At 58.6% G+C, this 15,480-nt stretch overlaps 1 protein-coding gene and 1 long non-coding RNA gene across 6 annotated transcripts in view; one reads left to right on the top strand and one right to left on the bottom strand.

Annotated features, from left to right (window-relative positions):
• Positions 1 to 15,480, bottom strand: part of CCDC33 (coiled-coil domain containing 33) — a 115,386-nt gene that overhangs the window by 99,020 nt on the left and 886 nt on the right. For 4 of the 5 annotated variants that reach the window (XM_058294481.2, XM_058294480.2, XM_058294483.2 and 1 more), the window contains exon 2: positions 14,739 to 15,100. In XM_058294481.2, the coding sequence (XP_058150464.1) occupies positions 14,739 to 15,100 (362 nt within the window). Of the gene's footprint in view, positions 1 to 274; positions 630 to 14,738; positions 15,101 to 15,480 lie in introns of those variants that run through there. The other variant, XM_058294484.1, reaches the window with a different exon arrangement.
• On the top strand, positions 7,293 to 15,378 carry LOC111760035 (uncharacterized). Its single transcript, XR_002793836.3, has 3 exons — positions 7,293 to 7,802; positions 11,346 to 11,473; positions 14,141 to 15,378. It is a non-coding gene; the product is annotated as an uncharacterized lncRNA (long non-coding RNA).

Below are 15,480 nucleotides of genomic sequence, written 5' to 3'. Positions count from 1 at the left end.
TCTCTCTCGGTCACAGGGACCTGGGTCCAGGGCAGAAACGAGCAGATAAAGGTAGTTAGTGGACAAGCCCCTGTGAGCATCCCCAGTTCAGATCCCACGTCAGACACCTAAGCTCTAGGAGCCACAGAGACCACCTCGCTCCCCGTTTCACAGCTGCAACAACTGAGGCCCAGAGAAGGGACGTTTTTGTCATGATTTAGGGGCAAACAAAAAAAGGGACTTTGAAGGAGCGACGAGTTCATACAGAGGCCTGACTCAAGCCTCCAAACCTCACCTTTTTCTTTTTCCGTCCCATCCTCTCAGGGGCAGGAGTGTTTGGCCTCGTTTAACAGTCTCGGGTACCACTACGTGGGCCTGGTGGGTGATCGGGCACCAGTCCTGCCCAGCCAGCTGGCCTGGGTGCAAACCGCGCGGCACGTCACTGGGGTCTCAGCGGTGCCATACACCAGCTCTGGGGGCCGGACAGGGGAGAGGGTGAGGGTGGATGTGTGGGCGGGGCCTGGGTCTTTCTCAGCAGCCAGAGGGTCTATGGGTGTGGACGCCGAGGGGCCCGGGCCATGACCAGCCGGGCAGGGATCGGCACCAGGCACGCAACTCCCGGCACTCCCTAGGTGAAGGCAGGGGGCCTCTCTCTGCCCAGGCCTGGAAAAGCAGTGAGCTTTCCCACTGCCCTGGGTCACCTGGGCAACACTGTGACATCACAGGCCAGGGAGAAGTCACATCATGATACCTGTCCAAGTGGAGGGCGTGGCGCCAAAAGCCCTCTGCCCACTGCCTGACGCTGCGTCCCGCCTGCTGCCTGGCTTTTGGTCCTCACCCTTCCTGCTCTTGGAGCACCAAACGGCCCCTCAACCAAGTCACCAACTTCCCTGAGGTCACACTGCAGGGAAGGGGGAGACCCAGGCACTGCTCTCAACTTGGTGGGAAAACAGCTATTTCTGTTTAAAAACATCTGCAGTCATCCTGATCTTCTGGGTACCTGAAGTTTTATGTTTGCTTAAAATAATAAACATAAAAGTCAAGAGAATAGTTTCCTTTTGGGGTGGGAGAATGGGGGAAAGAACTCGTAAGTAGTATGTTATTGGTAATATTATGTTTCTTAATTTGGTGGGTTATTGGATTTTGGTTATGTTTTTGAAAATAAAGATGGCCAGGTATGGGTCGACAATGACACTGGGTTATAAATCAAAGAGTATGGTTGACCCAATTCTGGGCTGCACAAAAAATCATTACCAAGATAAGAGTTCTTTCTACTGAGCAGTTGCTATATGCCAGGCACAGTTCTAAGAGCTTTTATGTGCACGAGGTGGAGGAATTAGGAGTGACTGGCTCTTGACCTGGGGTGGGGGCTCTCCATGGGAAGGTGAGGTTTGGGCGTGGCCTGGAAGGATGATCAGGAGTCCAGGGCTAGAGTGTGGAGGGATTTGGGAGACCCCGATAGCTGCTGGTCGCATTATTCTGCCAGTCGTTTTAGACCCCATATCGAGGGTGCGTCCCTTGTGCCTTGGTTTGGCTCAAGAGCAGGCCCCCTGGGGGCAGGAGGCAGGAGGCTTTGGCTCTGCTGGGGCTCCCAGCTTCTCCACCACCTCCATTTCAGAGAGGGAGGCAGGGAGGATGTGGTCTCCGCAGTTCAGGGAAAGAAAAACTGAGGCCTCACCTTTGATTAGAACAGAAAGGGCCACTGTGGTCACCCAGACATCGAGTGACCTCGGCTCCTCCAGACCCCTGCAGGTCTGGAGCTGTGAGCCTCCTCGGCAAGGGAAGGGCTGGCCCAGAGTCCGTCCTGGACACCACGGTCACAACCCAGAGCACGTGCCCGGGGGCTCAGCTGGTGGCCCCCCGTCTCCCTGGAGGGCCTCTGCCGTCCCTCCCTGGCCTGCCACATCCAAGAGGCTGGGGCAGCCGGCTCTGGGGCTGTGCACTACCGGGGGCCTCTGGGCCCCTCCTCAGAGCCTGCAGCGGGGCAGGAGAGGCAGGCGAGGCGCCCGGGGAGCAAGCTTCCAGGAGGCCCCCCGGCAGGCTTTGCAAATGCTCCAGCCAGGGCGTGCCCCACTGAAGTTTGCTCCCTGCCCACGCGGCTCTCCTCGCTGTAGTCCCAGCCTGCCTGGCACCTCCTCCCCGCGGTCCCTCCCTCTGTCCGCCGCCTTTCCTAGGGCCTGGCTCCCAGCTGCCCTGAGCTTTCTGCAGGTGCCCTGTGCCCTCCCTGCCTGGGAGGAAGAGAAGGTAATTGGGTGCTGGGTCCGGGACAGTTGGCTGCAGAGCACTGACGGGGCCTGCACACGCAGCAGCCACCGGCTGGAGGGCCCTTTCCTTAGGACTAAGGGTGATTCCAGTGTGAGGGGAAGCAGGTAATGATTAATCTCATAGCTAATATGTTACCCTGAGCCTGGGGTGGGGTGGGGGTGCAGTGCAGAAAGAGGAGAAAGTGCTTGTTGCTGCATTAGTAGGAGGGGTCAGGGGTTCAACAGCCATTAGGAAGCCCGCAGCTCTGGGCTTCCATTTCTTTTGGGGCTTCCATTCTTCTGGGGAGGGAACAGGAAGGATGAGATGGGAAATAAGCATTAGTTAAACTAGTTTAGTGTGATTTTGTAGTAAATGGCAGCTCATAGCTGTGTGATCTTGGGCAGGATACTAACCCTCTCTGAGCTTTAGTTCTCTGCCCCCAGGGTTCAAATGAGAAAAAGCAGAAAAAGCACTTAGCAGTGTGCCCGACACTCAGTAAGTGCTCCATTAATGCTTGATTATTCACAGCCTTGAAGTTGGCAGGTTGTCCCCAGCAGAAACAGCCAGAGAAGCAAAAGAATGTCTGCAGAGTGAAGCCTGAGTGTTTCCTGCAGCACCTTCACACCCAGATATCCAACCCTCTCCTTCCCCTAGACTGCTCTGTTCACAGCTGCCCACTTCTTACCCTCGGTGTTGTTGAGACCAAGCTTTAGGCAGGCTTCTCTCCTGCCTACAGGCCCCTGAACTCCGCTTGACCCCCAAGCCTGAGCAAGCACAAAAAGGGAAAATCTGCCCCTTATCAGCTTCTCCCGGGAATCGGCTGACCACAGCGACCCCAGCTCCTGCTCACTTCCCTCGCTCGTCAGCTTCTGCTTAAACTGTTCTGCTTATCTCTCTTGCTGCTCCCTACCCTAAACAAGGATCCTGCCTGGCTCTGTCTGAGTTTTGAGGTCTTGCAGATTTCAGTGCCGTCTCCCTGTTGCAGGGGACTTTCTCTGAATAAAGTCCCTCCTAACTCTGATTTGTTTTTAACTGAGGCAGGTTTAAGCCAGGCGGGTCCCACCACCACGGCTTCCTCCAGGCAGCCCCTCCCCAGAAACGCCCCCTCCCCTCCTACCTAAATCCAATTTTTCCTCCCAGGAAGCCTTCCTTAGCCCCTCCGCCCCCTGCTCTGGATGTGACAGCCCTCTCGGTCCTTGGTAGTACCTGCCTGAGTGTGTGCCGCTTTGAGGCAGCTCGTGCATCGCGAGTTCACTCCTGGTTTTAATAAACGTGAGGCAGAGGTGTGGAACCTGGGCAGGTCCCTGCCCCTTTCTCAGTTTTTATTCTGACAGCCATCAACGGAGGTCTTTCCCTTAGAGGGTCTCTGGGCTTGGTAAGCCACTGGCTCCCCCTCGGCCCCAGGGGTGTACACAGCAGGTGCTTACTTGTTGGCTGAAGGATGGAAGATTCCAGGAGGGTCCCTCTATTGCAGCGGTGAACCTACCACCTGCCTGGCAGGGCCTTCAGGGCAGCTCTGGTCTCACGCCAGGCAGCACCCTGGCCATAGAAGTTCCTGCAGAGATGGCGGCGTGTGGCTCTGCCTTGGTTTCCCTTAGGCCTCCCGCTGGGCCCCTTGGGGGCAGTTCACACCCTACAACTCAAGGCTCTGGGCTGAGTGTGCGTTTACCTCACTGCAGCCAGAGCGCGGCTGGGGGACCCTCTAAGCCCTCTCTCTGTGGTTGCACCCCTCCAGCCCGACCTCTTTTCTGCCCTCTCTGTTTTTGGGGAGGATGGGCAATTTGCTCTATCTCTAGGGGACCCAGTTCCTCCCATACCAAAGAAGTCCAAGGACAGGGCAGTCTGTTTCCTTTGAGGGAGTTCAAATTGGAGAGCAGGTGAGCCTTAGCCCCACCTAAGAAAACCTGGAGGGCACAGTCTGAGTCTCCTCTCTCTTCTCCCCTGCAGCCCCGGTACCTCCCATTTGTACCAGATCCTTCTCTCTCGACCCCCTGCTCTGTGCCCCAGGGGACTGACCCTACGGGATTTCAGCAATGGGCTCTCGCTAGGCTGGGCTATGGGAAACCCTCCCGGAGCTCCCTCCCAGCTTATTTTCTGGGTTGGCAGTGCCCCTCGGCCAAGGCCACTCCCCCCACCATACGGCTTCTGGCCGTTGTTCCCTTCCGGCCATCTTCCTGGTTACTAGCCCCAGGATACTGGACCATCCTTCTTGTTTTTCCTAAAGCCCACCCACTATTTGGGGCAAGTCCCTTTATTAAACTCCTCTCAAATCACCAAATTTGAAAGCCTTCTTTTCCTACTGGACCCTGATGAAGCACCTGCTATATGAACCAGACAGGCAGGTAGCACCTCTCTGGGGCCCTGTGCTCTCACCTGGTATCTCCACCACCATCATCACCATCATCACAACCACCACTGTCACCACTGTCATTGCCGCCAGCGCCATCACCATCCCCACACCCCTCCCTTCATCTTCCACTAATATTTAGCAAGCACTTGGCATGTATGTGCCAGGCACTGTGCCAAGTTTTACCTGCACCATCTCATTCAATCCTCACATTTACTGCTCCCAGGAGTTATTGTTACTCACATTTCTAAGACGAGTAAAGAGGTTGTGGTAAATGAAGGAAATTTTCTAAGCTCCCATAGCTCTGAAAAGGGCAAGTTGGGATCTGAATCCAGTTCTGGTGGTTCCAATTCCTGCTATCATAACTGCTGAGCCATTCTGCCTTTTCCTCTCATTCCCAGGAAAGAAATTGCATCTCATCTTCCTTCATCCCCAAACTGGGGCAACATGAAAGAGGTCAGGTCCAGAGCCCAAAAGTACCCCAGCCTTTTGAATGAGGCCAGACAGATGTCTCCGAGATAGCGCAGCTCTCAGCCGCTGGAGTCAAGGCGGAGCGAGGTGCTGGTCCAGGAGGCTCAGCTGGGCCAGGCCCCTGGAACCAAGGGGTGTCTGGAGGATGCCATGCCTGTCCCTCATAAATGGGGGGCAGTGTTGTTTGACCACAGCAGCCTGGCCGGGTCACAACACCCCTGGGTTGTGTCCGGCGCCAGCTTGCTCCCAGCTCCAGGTCGCCTTTTGGATGCAGGCTGCTGCTTCCGGGACTGCTGGGTGCCTGGGCTGGAGAGGGATCCGGGGGGCTCGGGGGGGATGCCCGTGCCCTAGTCCCTTTCCTGTGCAAAGGTGGCCTTCTAGCTCAGGAACAGCCCTGGGCTAAATCCTTGTGCCTTCCCAGCCCCCGGGGCAATGCACATGTTCTTGGGGCTCTGCTCCCCAGGACTGAGCAGCGTGGCCTAGCAGGCAACAGAGATTGGGCAGCAGCAAAAGCACGGCGGCTCGGCTGCTCCCAGGCACAGCAGCCAGCGTCCGGGCAAGTCGCGTGATACCTTGGAGGCTCAATTCCTCACGCATAAAGCAGCGAGGCTCGTCTTGCCTCGTGGCAGGATTTAGCTGAGAGAACAGACCCTGGCCTGTGGTAGGTGGCTCCGAAACGAGGTCTCCCCCACGCTGATGCCGTGTTATGCCAACATGGAGTACTAGGCCACCGCTTGGGCAACAGGGAGCCTGGGTGGAGGGCGCCGTGTTCTCGGGGCGAACACCACTTCCACCTGCTCAGCAGGCGCGTCTATCGGCCACCCACCCTCTCAGCACTTGATTTCCTCACAGCCTTGTTTGGCACAGGCCAGGCCCCATCGTCGGGTCATGAATCACTTTGCTAAAGATGCAACGTGGCTTTTGGGCGTTTTTCTTTTGAAAAATCAATAACTCGTTAACAAGGGTCTGAGTAAAGAGGTAAGCAGGGAAGGCTGCCTGCCAGCCCCTCCCTCAGGAAGGGCCAGAGGCGGGATCTGCCACGGTGGGGGGGTGTCCACTCGAGGGCCAGAGGCTGAAGGGGCAGAAGGCAAAGTGTGCCCCCTTGTCCCAAGTGAAAGAGCCCACAGATCTGACCAAGGCCCTCTGCTCTTCGGTAAGCCCGCCAGCGGGGCCCCATTGTCCCCAGGAGACCCTGCCGCTCTCAGGACACCCCAGCCAGCTGCATGGCCTGTGCACCCCAGCCCCTCAGCCCCACCCCTGCCTCGTACCCCACATCCAGCCACCCGCAGGCCTGACAGCCCCCTGGATGGGCTGTGGTCCTCAGCCTCCTTCCTGGCCTTCACATATGGCCTTCCCCCTGCATGGACTGTCCTCCCAGCCAGTCTGAGTGAGGCAGGGTGCTTCTTCAAGACAGATGGCCCCACCTCCAGCAAGTCTCCCTGGCAACCTTTCCCCAGCCCCATCCCAGGGCCCCGGAGCTTCCCATTGCCCTGGCTCATGACCCACTATTGCCTTTCTGGGACAGGGTCTGTGTCCCCTGAGGGCAGGAATGATGCCTGAGTCCCTTGTGCTCAGGGCCCAGCACATCACCTGGTTCAGAGTTGGTGCCAGGTGGCTGCTTGTGGAGTGAGTGATGCCTGATTCCCCAAATGCCCCCGCTTCGGCTTGGGACAATGATGCCTGTCCCCCCACCCCTACACCTAAAGTCCAAGCCCTTAAGGCCATCTCCCCCCCCCCACCCCCGCACTCCCCGCCCCCAGAGTTGGTGTGTGAATTGCTGACAATTAATGAGCACTTATTATGCACCAGACACTGTTCTAAGTGTTTTACATATGTTAACCCGGTCCTCACAACAACATATGTTATCCCCATTTTACAGATGAGAAAACTGAGACCTGAGGCGGAGAAAGGTTTGTAACTGGCCCAAGGTCACACAACCAGGAGCAGGAAAGTCAAGTTTCACTCTCAAGCCCTGGCTGCAGAGGCTGCGATCAACAGTACTCTCCCTTACTGAGGTGCTCGTGGGGAGCCAGAGGGTGGGGAGTCAGCCTGGAGCACCCCCACCTATTGGCCAGGGCCTCAGAGCCAGCTTGCAGCTGGGATGAGCCAGCCGGCCTGAGGAGCTCCAGTAACAAACAGGAAACTGCTTATTCAGGCCAAGTCCTCTCCCAGCCCTCCATTCCCTTCCTCTCGGATGCCTGGCTCAGCACCCCACGCCCCTGCACCCCTGCCATCCGCCGGCTCTCCCAGCCAGCCGAGCCTCCGGCCCTAATCTCATTTGAGGCCATGAAATCGCATTTGCAGCGTATTACTGCAGCGAGAAGCTGGCCCTGCCCGGCCCGCCGCAGCGGGGAGAGGAGCCTGGAAAGCAATCTCGCGGGGAGGCACCGCCCGAACGCCCGCCGCTGAAAAGCAATTATGCTTTAAGAGGAAGATTAAAATAAGATCTACACTGCAGCCCCGTGCCCACCCGCTGGCCTCCCTCCTGCCTCCTCCCAACAGCAATTCTAGGGCAGGGGTGAGGCGTAGGGGGGGGACACAGCCTCTCCTCCCCGGGGTGAGCCCTGGCTCCTTATGGGGCGATAAGGAGCTCTTATCTGCCCTCATGCTCACTACCCTTTACCTCCACCCCCCAAAAAAACAAGTCCTGCTCCCTCGAGCCTCTGGGCCCAAGCGGTTTCCTCCGTGTAGAGTGCAGCCTGCTGCTCTATCTGGGAAGCTTCCGTTCATCTGGCAGAATGAGAGCAGCTGGTCGTGTCAGGTGAGTATTTTTATCCCCATGTTACAGCCCAGGAAAGGAGACCCAGAGAGGTTCAGTCAGTCACCCAAAGTCCCACAGCTGTGAAGGTGGGCGAGCAGGGATTTAAACCTTAACTTTTCTCCCTGCCTTCCTATCTTGACTCATGCACAGCCCCCTCCTCCGTGTCCTTACTCGCCACCCCCCCACTCCCCCCCACTCCCCCCCCACCCTGGGCCCAACTGCTTCCCCTCCCAAGACAAATGCCCTGGGGCTTGTCTCCCTGAGACAGTCCCAACCCCACCCCAGCCCTGCTCCCACTCGCCGGGTGCAGTGAGCACTCTGAAGGGTCAGCCTCGTGCCGGGTCACCCAGGGCCACCTGGAGGAAGCCACCCTTCCCCCGGGGATCCTGTCACTGCATGGAAACCCCAGCCCTCATGCCGCCTGCTCATTCTCCGGCTCTCCCGGGAGTGGGCTAGTCCCTGCTGGCTCAGCTTCTCCTGACCCCACGACTGCAGAGCCCGTCCAGGACCCAGGCTGGGAGGTGCTGGCCCCCGACAGGCCAACCTCTCACCTGAGCCAGGTGGGGGGACGGATGCGTCGGCCTTCCTTCCCCGCTGCCCTCCCCAGTCTGCCGTTAGAGTTTTATTAAAGATCCGCTTCTCGCGGGGTTGTGATCTCACCTCTGACATCACACATTGCCATGTCCCCGAGCATCTTTCTCACTTTCTAGATGCTGCACTGGGGGTTGTGCAGAGACGAGGCTAGGAGAATCCCGAGGGGGCGCAGGCCTGAGTGGGGAGCATGCGCCCCCGGGTGCGCGAGTGAGTGAGGGGACCGTGTTCTCTGCCTGGCGAGGTGTGTGCGTCTGTGCACACCTGCAGATGTGTTCACAGGTGTGCTGGAGGAACCGTGAGGGTGGATGTGTTCAGGAGTGTCTCTTGGGGGCACAAGGACCTTCCCAGGGTGTAAGGGAGGGAGAAAAGAGGGAGGCAGTCCGAGAAGGCCACGATAACCGGCTCCTCCTCGTTTCGCACACAGGTAATTTCTGGAGATGGAAAGGCCACGATGCTCCTCCCGCCCCAGCCCTGCCCCACCCCTTGGGGCTGAAGCTGGGCCGATGCTAGGACACCCTTCCCCTCTGGCCCCTCACCACCCTGTGGCCTGCCAAGAAGGCTGGCTGGGAGGACGGAGAGGGCACCCACGCCCTCTCCATCTCCCCCTACACCACCCCAGCCCCCAGGGGGTGTGAGTCAGCACCAGCCAGGCCTAGGCTGGGGGTGGGGGAGGGGAGAGGGGCCGAGGCAGGGGAGAGGCAGCCGGGCCATCTGGAGTGTTCAGATCCCACGATCTGCTAACAGAGCTTCTTCCCAAACCTGCGCCCAGGCTGGCCCGGTGCTCCACAAGCTGGGCCCAGGGCCCAGGCCCAGACGCAGCCACCTTCCCCAACACAGCACCCCAGATCGTTGCCAGAGCAGCCGGCACTTCTCAAGCACTTCCTGCTGGCACAGCTAATGGCACGCCAGCTCGCTTTGGTCCTCCCAGCAAACCAGGACAGGGGACTGGCTTTCCCCATCTCACAGATGTGGAAATGGAGGCTGAGTGAAGTTAAGTCATCGTCACAAGGTCACACAGCTCCTAAATAAAAAGTCAAGGCCGATTTGAACCCGGGCAGAGTGTCAATGGGGTGGACAAGGACATATATATGGGACTGCCAACGTATGCATCCACCATGCCCAGGCACCTCGGGGGTTCCTTCAGAGGCTCCCATGGGCAGAAAGTGCACCCGAGGCGAGGAAGAGAAGCGGTGGGGGCCTGCAGAGTAATCGTGCATTTAGCTGATGTCCTGCTGCCTCCTGCGGGAGCTCTGAGTGCCCCCACGTCCTCCCCCGGGCCGGGGTCAGACCCCCACACCACCGCCCACCCTCTACCAGGGTTCCCCGGGCCTGCGCCCCTCCCTGCGGTGGGTGACAGCACTCTCCGCTCTCAGTATGCCTTGACAGGGTCTTTGTTCCCAGGAAAGAAAAGAAAATTGAGCTACAAAGGGAAACTTCAGGTAGCTTTTAACGGGGCTCAGCTGCCTGGGGCGGAGTGTGTTTAAGCTGGAGGCGGTTGTCACCGTCACCGGAGCAGAAGGGGAGCCCCGCTCCTCGCCCCCGCCCCCGTGATGGCCCTCCTTGATCGCATTTACTCGAGAAAAAGCCTCTTCCAAATAGTGACAAAGGAGAAAATCAATGAGAATTGATAGAGAAATGTAAAGCAGCTGTCTGCCGCGTGGCCGTGCGTGTGTGTCCGGGGGGCGGGACAGGCGAAGCCAGGGGGTGTAGCCGCCGTGTAGCCGGGTGGCGGCGGACCTGCCCAGGGCCTGGCCGCGGGAGGAGCCTGTACGTCCCGCACGTGCCCGCGGCGGGCTCTGGCCGTGGGGGAAGGGCGGCAGCCGAGCCTCCAGTCTCGAGTTAAGAGAGAGATTAATATATTCAATCTGCTCTGGGTAATTGAGGGAACAATTGGAGTGTTTTTCTAAAGCCCATAAAACTGCCTCATTTGCAAGGAGGAGCTGATCTGCCCCGTGTGCTCAGTATCTGACGGCACACAGGCCCGCACCTCTGGGGGCAAGGGAGAGGAGGGGGTCCCAGGGCCTCCCATCCGGTCCTTAGTGCGGAGAAGGAGCCGGGGCATCGCCTGGGAGGGGCCGGCACCCCAGGGCTACCCCCTTATCCCTGCACCTCCCCTCACCTGGTGTGTGGCAGTCCAAGCACTGCCTTTCTAGACCTTCAGTTTCCCGACCTGTGAAATGGGGCCAGTGGCGCAGCCCTGCCCAGGAGAGTGGGAGGGGGCGGCCAAGGGGGAGGCCTCCCCAGACCAGGGAGTGGGGAGCAGCCCCTGCGAAGAGGTGCCCAGCTCCCCCAGCTCTCGGGGAGATTAAACGGGTAGTAAAGTTAATGAAATCCACATTGGATGCCTGTCCCTACTTGAACCATTCAGTCTCCAGGGCAATAGAAATAGTGTATGTAATAGTGAGCTATAAAAGGCGTAATGAATTTAAAAGCAGAGTGGAGGGGACAGGGGAGTGGGGGTCTGCAGGGTTCTGGCCTGGAGGCTGAATGAGGCCTGCGGGGGGGGGGGGGGGGTTTGTATAGGGAGGTTTGTTGGGGGGGAGCGGGCAGGCCTGGGGCTCCAGCCAGGACTGGGACGAGCTGGACCGAGAGGCTTAGAGGGGGAGGGGGGCAGGAGGGAGAGGGAAGGAAGCAGGAGGGGAGAGCCTACAGGCCTGGGGCTCCGGCCAGGATTGGGATCCCGGTGAGGGGGGGAGCGGGAGGGAGAGAGGAGGCGGGAGAGAAAGAACAAAGAGAGACAGGTTTCAGGACAGAGGGCAGCGAGGGGACGCAGGGGAGCCCCTGGCGGCTCCGTGCCCGCTGCCCTGTTCCCCTCCACTTCTCTTTAATGAAAGCCCCAGCCTGCTGTTGCCAAGTCCACATTCAGAATCCACAGGCTTAGAGCCAGGTGCTCACCATTTGGTGATTGCTTTATCAGCTTTTTTTCCTTCTTCTTCTTTTTCCCTCCAGGGCAAAAAAAAAAAAGTGTTTTAAATGGAAGGAAGGGAATTTTTTTTAAAACCACGAAGAAAACCTTTAAAAGGCTCCTGGGGAACGGAATCATTTCTGTGAAACAAAACTGTGATTGTTTGGAAGAGGTACGTGCTGGGGGAGGGAGCGGCGCCCCTCCTCTCCACCTGGGTGGGAGGGAGCACAGCTAGCTCAGAGCTGGCCCTGGAAGCCCTGCGAAGGCTCCCTGAGCTTCAGGGCAAGGCGTTGGTAAGTTGGTGTTTGAGGAAATTTCCTCCCTGGGACTCTCCTGCTCCAAGTTTCCCTCTTGCACGGCTCTGCCTCCTGGAGAGTGTCCCGACCCTCAGGGGTCTCTGGGAGAGGGGAGCCGGTGTTGGGATGGAAGTGCCCCTTGTGGCCTTCCCCCACCCCCCCCTCCAGAGGACTTATTCGCCTTGAAGGAGCTCAGCATGGATGCCCTGCTGGTGCCCTCTGGCCCACTGCCCTCTGCCCACCCTGAAGGCCGCCTGCTTCCTGACATACACCCCTTGTCCTGGGCAAGGGAACCCGGAGCTGGCTCCTCCCGGGCCGGGCTCAGGCGCCTCCGCAGCCCCTGCTTGCGCGCTCCCGGGGCCCCCATTTGAGGGTCAGGGGCTGAAGGGGTGATCTCTATCATGGAATCTGTGACTGTACAGGCTGGAAATAGTACACTCCCCGCCCCGCCCCTCATGCACAGAGGGGAAACTGAGGCCTGGAGAAGGTCCAGATGTGCACTGTCCACCATAATCTTAGCTCAGGGGACTAGACTGTGCACAATTCAGGCACTCGCTGGAGTGGGGGTCAGGGCTGTGTGGCCGGGGGACAGGGCCGAGAAGCAGAACCAGCCACTGAGCCTGGCGTGAAGGCTGAGCCCTGCCTACTCCTGCTCCGGCTCATCCCCATCACAGCCCTAACCCTTCCCCCCAGCACCCCAGGACCCCAGTTCTGATTGAAGAAATGACACTATACTATCTGGAGAACAACTTGTGAGCCTACTGCAGTGAAGTTCTAAATGAACAGATTGAATGGCTGAAATGCCTGATCCTCAGACAGGACTGAGGATAATCGGAAAGGAATGAGATGGATGCAGGAGGGGGAAGCAGCCTGGAGCCTTGACATTTGCATCTGAAGCCGAGAAATCCATTCCTGGCCCCTTTCTGTCTCTTGGTGAAGCTGGTTCACCCCAAAAAGGAAGTCTTTTCCCCCCTGCCCCTCTTCTGCCCGCTCTCCTTTCTTCCCACCACCTCCACTCCACCCCCCACTCCAGCTCCCTTTCTCCTCTTCAGTTGAGCACCAAAGCTGACTTAGGTCCTTCCCTCCAGGGAACAAAGAGGGGAGGGAGGAGGGGAGGTGGGCACCTGTGGTTCTAGGCCATGTGCACTCCCCAGGGGAGCAGGGCCCCTGGCTCAGAGGAGAGCGGCTGAGGACCAGGTCTCAGGCAGGCCCTCCCACTGTGCTTTGGGCATCCAAGTCTCAGCACCAGAAAGGTGCCTGCATTCCTCGGGCAGGAAGATTTCGCCTGAGCTGAAAGAAACAGCCCCTCTATTCTCTGAAGGACCCCTCTTCCTGGCCCCATTGTCAGGGTTGTGATTGCTGACCCCCCCAGGAGGGAAGCGATTTTCCTCTCCCTTGAAATCCATTTTCTTGTCTTGGTAGAAGCAGAAATCTGACACTTTAAGAGGGTGCATGGCAGGGAGATGATAGCTTTAAATAACAGAAATTAGAGCTACAGACGGCGGGCCATGCCGCCAGCCCCCCTTCCCTTAGCGGCCCTGCCCCTCCCTCGCACATTTACAGCTGCAGCCTGGGAAGCCCTGTCACAGGGAGCCTCGGGGGTGGCCAGGACACACTGGGACAGGGAGAGGAGGGGGCCGCTGCTCCCCAGTCCTGTGATAAACTGTAGGACAGAGGAGGCCGGGGACAAAAGAAGGGGCCCAGGCCCTGAACCCAGGGAGTTTGCAGCCTGAGGGAAGAGAAGGTCAGGTAGGAACTGGTGTCATCCACCTAAGTTTCCAGGCTCACCACTGGATCCTCAGCACGTAGCGCCGAACTGGGTACAGAAGAGGAGGTAAAGGAGCAACGAGTGAACAGAAGCCAAAGTGTCTCGTGTAAGAGGCAGAGAGGGACCTGGGCAAGAGAAGCCAGTCCCTGGGCCCTGGTCTGTCTGTCCAGCTCTCCTGGTACCTGCTGCCAGGTTAATCTGCCTAAGCCACAGCTCAGACTATGTATTTCTCTAATGCAAGCCTGTTCTGTGGCTCCCCATTGCCTTTTTTTTTTTTTTTAGGTTTATTTATTTCTCCCCCTTCCCTCCTTTGTCTGCTCTCTGTGTCCATTCCCTGCATGTTCTTCTGTGTCTGCTTGTCTTCTCATTGGGCAACTCTGGGATCCGATCCTGAGACCTTCTGGAGTGGGAGAGAGGGGATCATTCTCTTGCACCACCTCAGCTCGCTGGTCTGCTGCGTCTCTTACTGTCTCTCCCCGTGTCTCTTTTTGTTGCGTCACCTTGCTGCGCCAGCTCTCTGCGTGGGCCAGCACTCCTGTGCAGGGCAGCCTTCTGCTCAAGCCAGCACTCTGCATGGGCCAGCTCGCCACACGGGCCAGCTCGCCTTCGCCAGGAGGCCCTGGGCATCGAACCCTGGACCTCCTATATGGTACATGGGAGCCCAATTGCTTGAGCCACATCTGCTTCCCTCCCCATTGCCTTCTGATTTGAATATCCACCCCCTACTCTTGTGCCGCTGGACTCTTGATTCTCTCATTTTCTCCCATCACCACAGCCCGCTGCAGCCCACCATCCTAGGCGCCGCTTCAGCACCAGGCCAATGCTGGCTGCTGGGGAAAACGTCCCTGCAGGAGAGCCAGACACCACTACAAACGTGGGTTCCAACCTCAGCTTGTCCTCCAGGCCAGCCAGACCTTCTGCTTCTCCTTAGCCAGCTTCTCCTGACACCCCTTCCTGGATTGCCCTTCCCAAACCTCAGAACTTCCATCCCTAATTTTCACCCACCTAGCGTGGGATCTGACAGTCAGCACTTAACAGATGTTGGATGGATGAATGAATGAATGAGAACATCATCTCAAATGTCACCTCCTCTGAGCAGCCTTTCCTCGGCTCTGAACTCTAATATGCCCACCTCGTCCCACAGCCCTCCTGCCGGCACCGGCCTTGCAGGACCATGTTTGATGCCCACACTGTACCTGGCTGTTTCTAAGCCAGGTGGCACCCTGAGCTCAGACACAGATCAAGTTTCAGATTCCATGCACAAAGGCCCCTGGAAATTTGGTCTGGGCAGCCGGGCTTTATCAGACAGGTTGGGCCTTGTTTCTGGGGGAGGGTTGATGCCAGATCCTGAGCTGGGATCCGGGGGCACCCACCTGAGGTCTGGGGAGCTGGGGTGCTGGGTGTGACGACATGGGCTGCAGCTGACTGGCCCCCCAAAGGCAGCTCGAGGCAGGAGGCCGAGGGGCCCGGTGTGCGTGGAAGGCCACGCTGTAGCTCAGGCCCCCACAGTGGCGCGCCGTGGGGTCTTCGCTGGCCCGGAGCAGGGCCAGGCTGCCGCAGTAGCGGTACAGGTCCTCCTCCTCCCGCGCCGCCAGGTTCATGCGGGGCTGGTCTGGGCGTGGGTAGATGGGGAAGATGGCCTCACCCACGCGCTCTGCCCGCCCCGAGGCCCCGTCCAGCCTCAGGGCCTCCACCCGCAGCTGCGCATCGTGCTGCCCGTCGTTCTTGCAGAATCCTGGATTGGGTAGAAGGGAGCTCAGGGATGGGACTTGGGGTCTCCCTCCTTCCCCCCGGGGATGAAAAGCTCAGTAGAGACCTTGGGAGCCCTGGGCTGCCCGGCCTCTGAGTAAAAGCCCAGCAGGCTTGCCGAAAACTTCCCTGGTGGCTGCTGAGAACCCCTCTCAGGCTGCTCGCCCACCTATGCTCCCCTCCCTTTGCTGATGCCCAGTTCAAGTCCATGGGCAGGGGCTTGCCAGGAGCGCTTAGCCTTGTGAAGTGATTCAGGTTCAAACCTGAGGAAGGGTTCAGCCTGCCCCTGATTTCTGCCCTGGAACTCGGCCTCCCCATGCCCTCAAGCTCCGCCTCCTCCAGGAAGCCTTCCTGGGTCACGGATCT

This window comes from Dasypus novemcinctus, chromosome 3 (genome assembly GCF_030445035.2).
Source record: "Dasypus novemcinctus isolate mDasNov1 chromosome 3, mDasNov1.1.hap2, whole genome shotgun sequence".
In the NCBI taxonomy this organism is placed as follows: Eukaryota; Metazoa; Chordata; class Mammalia; order Cingulata; family Dasypodidae; genus Dasypus; species Dasypus novemcinctus.
The sequence above is the reverse complement of the archived record's forward strand: the minus strand, read 5'-3'. Positions and strand labels throughout refer to the sequence as shown.